Consider the following 3,524-nt stretch of genomic DNA (forward strand, 5'->3'; position numbering starts at 1 on the left):
ACCACAGAGCCATGTGGCTTTCCTCAGAGCCTGTGGGATACTTTCTCAGCTAACCAAGCTTGTATTTTAGCAGGGACACAAAGCAGTTTAGCTCCTTCCGTTTAGCATCATGAATATTCAAAGCATAAAAGGTGATGGGCAATGGTATGAATGCGCAGTAGATTGTCAAAGTAGAGGTCAACATAATGAGTGGAGTCTTTAGCCTATAGGTGGTGGTAGTGGCATCATTACATGCACTGAACAGTTCTGACAGCCAACCTAGAAACTAGCCACAGACATTTGCAATTATGTATCCATTGGAAATATAAACTGGTTGAGATGAGGCTAAAGTCACCAAGTACATGAACGTTTTAATACGCACGTGTAAGTAGACTGAATGGAACAGGCCTTAGTCAGTGTACAAGTCCATTCCTGCAGCTCAACTGGGATCTTACTCAACAGAGACTTAGGGGGTCAAGCAGCAACTCACTGTACAGGTGTTAACCATGAACCTCTTATGTTTCCATACATGGTGACAACCATCAAATCAACACTGCTAGATGTTTCAGGATAAAACAAGAATCTAGTATTGCCATCTCCTGGTCAGTTATTACACTGCATGTCTGAAGCTACTAAGCACAATAAACCTGCACATAAAGATGAATGTTTTATTTAGTCAATTACAAACAAGCAAAAAGTGAATACTGGCACTGGAGGCTTACAGGTGGTGATAAAACTGAAGGTGGCGCACCTAAGGACCAACAAATAGTACTGATGTCAATTTACAAGTGGGCCATAGAAGACATCAATATAAACAGTCAAACCAGGATTACAAATAGGTTGACCCTCATGCATGTTAAAAAAAACAAGTAAATGTTTCTCACACCAGATGTACCTGAAATGCCACCTTCCACTATGCCGTCTGAGGAACATTCTGCAAACAAGGCAAAAAGACAACTAGATTCAATGCCAACCTCCTGAAGTCAGAGTACTTGCAGAATGATGAAAGGCCATGCCAACGAGACGCTCACTCTGTACCGTTTTAAGGTCGTCGATCACGACCTTCCCTGAAACATCAAGGTCACTTTCTGTGTCATTTTGAGAGTTATACTCCTCACTGTCAGTATCCACTGCACTCGGCTGTCAAAAAAAAGGTCTGGATAGTCAAGTATCAAATCAATGTGCCACGGGAAACTGAAGAAATTAGTTTAATGCTTGCATGTATTTTAGAGACCATATACTACTCATGTGAGATGAAGGGTTAGGCCCATTCAAAGGAAACCATAACAGGAGAAGCCACCTCATAGTCAGGATCAACAGATGGCTCCTCATCCTCTAGTTCCTGAGAGAGTGCCTCGACCCACGTCTGCTGCTCCTCGTCGTCATCAATGTCATCCTGCTTCCTCTTGTTGCCTTTCCCACAGAGCTTAGTGGGGGAGCAAAGCACCTCTGAAAAACAACCCAAATGAATAGTAGAATTCCCCCATACAATTTCAAGCACATGTCTCAATGCTGTATATAGAAACCATGACTATACATGCCTGGGGATACAGCACAGCCGATGCTGGTGCACACAGGGTAGCCCAGGGCGCTCTGCAGACGGCGAGGCAGGATGGCCAACAGGATGCGTGTGGCTCGACGCAGACGCTTGCGGCCTGCTAGACAGTGGCGGGCTGGACTAGGATTGTCATCCTCTTCTGGAGGAACAAAAGCCTCATCTGAAGGGGAGAGACCCAACAGCCACCAAAACCCACGGATAGCACGCATCTGCAGACAGGAAGTATAATCACTGAGCTTTAAAAGCCATAATTCACATATCCAAGACAGATGCAAAGTGAGGACAGGTGCTTGTGGGATTAATATGGTGGCACATTTATGGAGGCCAATTATGGACAAACTATTGAAACGCAACCATCCCATGTCCAACATGTCAAATTCAAACTAACCAGTGAAGATAAATTAAGCTTGGGGGAAACATGCTTACCGCTAGTCTGACAGGCCAAAACTGTGACAGGCGACAGAGTACAGTGGTTAACACACTGTCTCTCTTCACCACAACTTTGTCCTGTGAAGGTAAAAATGGGTCAGTTAAATGCTATATTAAATTTTAAAGCCACAAAGTAAGCATAAAATATCAAGGTGTGCAGACAAATGGCTAACTAGTTAGCGCATTGATGAAACACTTCGATATGAAATGTACTTTCATAGCAGGCTAGGACAATTAACGTAGGTTAGGAAATAAGTTCGCGAAAATGCTGTCCTAACATGCTACGAAAGTCACTTCGTGTCGTGAAAAAGAGTGTCCCAGAGCATTTCGTTAGTGTGCAGCCACTTATGATGACAGATGCAACAGGAGCTAGCTGGCGTTCAAAGTTTCCCGCCGCAAAGAGCTCAAGGTGTTAGCAAGTTAAACAACCTCAACAATAAAAGTTGCCGTCAAGTTCATCGGAGTACAAACATAATTTGCCCATATTACCTCAACACCGTCGTTGTCCTGTTCGATGGCGACGCTACATTCAGAGGTCATACTGATGAATGTGGCGATAGATTGGAAGGAAGCTGATAACAGCGCTATGTGATCAGTGTTCTTATGAACCCCGGAATAGCAGAAGATGAGCCAATCACCCCACACAAACAATTAGGCTAACTGTGACCATTTATCGAATCACTAATTAGCGAAATTATGAATTATGGCAGCATCTGTAGAAAGGTATGGGCCAACATCAGATAGGCCGAAAATAGCCTGTCACATTCGGTAGGCAAAATGTGACAAGTTCATATGCTATTCGGAACTAAACTAATAAATGTCAGACTTGCTAACTCGTTGAATGCGGCATGTGTATAACTAGGTAACCAGTTAGCAAGTCAGACATTTGAGAGTTACGACTTGCACGTGAACACAGCATTACACAGGCAAGGCAGCCCAGTTCTCATCTTTTGCCCAATTAGTAGCAAAATAACTGATCTGTCTGGTCAAAAGAACAATTAGTGGAATAATAATCCGATTTGGGCTGCCTGTGTAAACACAGCCTAATGTTATTGAAAGTGAGAATTGAATAAATAGAATAAACTGAACGAAAACTACTAATTATAATATTTACAAGGGAAATTATTGCTTTGTTTTGTTTTATTTTGTAAACAGTAAGGTGTTTATTTTATTTTGTGGTGTCCATCCATCTGAACAGGGATAACCAAATTTGGTTAGAGCTTCCGCCACTAGGCAGACACGTCACATTTACGCACACACTTGCCACGTTCAAAACAACTGGGAAGTCGAAGACAAGAAAACAAGCGCCGACTGCGAAAATCGTTTTTGGACGGTCTTCCAACTCGTAATTAAAAGTCGGAAACTCTGGCATTTTTCGAGAGCTCCGAGTTTCCGACCTGAAGATCACTGAAGTCATGATTTGACCTCGTTTTTCCCCCAAATAGTTGTCTTGAAAGCACCAACGGTACTCCAGGGGGAGTCACAGGTATAAAGCCCCACTGCTTTCTCTCCAGACCAATCTAACCTACCCAAGACACAAATTAATAGCACTGCTGAA

General features: G+C 43.0%; 1 protein-coding gene across 3 annotated transcripts; it reads right to left on the reverse strand.

The window, feature by feature from the left end:
* Nucleotides 1–633: 633 nt before the first annotated feature.
* Nucleotides 634–2,749, reverse strand: org (oogenesis-related gene). 3 transcript variants are annotated; one of them, XR_002953597.2, is made up of 7 exons: nt 2,456–2,749; nt 1,964–2,044; nt 1,521–1,746; nt 1,280–1,428; nt 1,018–1,046; nt 875–913; nt 634–730 (listed from the first exon to the last, which is right to left on the reverse strand). XR_002953597.2 is itself a non-coding variant. In XM_024421550.2 (7 exons), exons 1-6 carry the CDS (start codon nt 2,504–2,506, stop codon nt 893–895), a joined length of 630 nt encoding a protein of 209 aa, XP_024277318.1. In that variant the 5' UTR covers nt 2,507–2,747; the 3' UTR covers nt 634–730; nt 864–892. The 3 variants fall into 3 exon arrangements, 2 of the variants coding, with proteins under 2 accessions (XP_024277318.1, XP_024277317.1); XM_024421550.2 differs by having other exon boundaries at nt 864–913; nt 1,018–1,119; nt 2,456–2,747; XM_024421549.2 differs by having other exon boundaries at nt 1,018–1,119; nt 2,456–2,745.
* Nucleotides 2,750–3,524: the final 775 nt, after the last annotated feature.

This window comes from Oncorhynchus tshawytscha, linkage group LG05 (assembly GCF_018296145.1).
Source record: "Oncorhynchus tshawytscha isolate Ot180627B linkage group LG05, Otsh_v2.0, whole genome shotgun sequence".
NCBI lineage: Eukaryota > Metazoa > Chordata > Actinopteri > Salmoniformes > Salmonidae > Oncorhynchus > Oncorhynchus tshawytscha.

What these genes read in the sequence shown, in the direction of transcription:
- org (XM_024421550.2), bottom strand. Translation starts at nt 2,506, where the DNA reads ATGACCTCTGAATGTAGCGTCGCCATCGAACAGGACAACGACGGTGTT. An exon ending in CTGTTGATCCTGACTATGAG is followed by an intron (nt 1,120 to 1,279) that starts GTGGCTTCTCCT and finishes TTTTTTTGACAG; the next exon opens with CCGAGTGCAGTGGATACTGA. An exon ending in TGATCGACGACCTTAAAACG is followed by an intron (nt 914 to 1,017) that starts GTACAGAGTGAG and finishes CCTTGTTTGCAG; the next exon opens with AATGTTCCTCAGACGGCATA.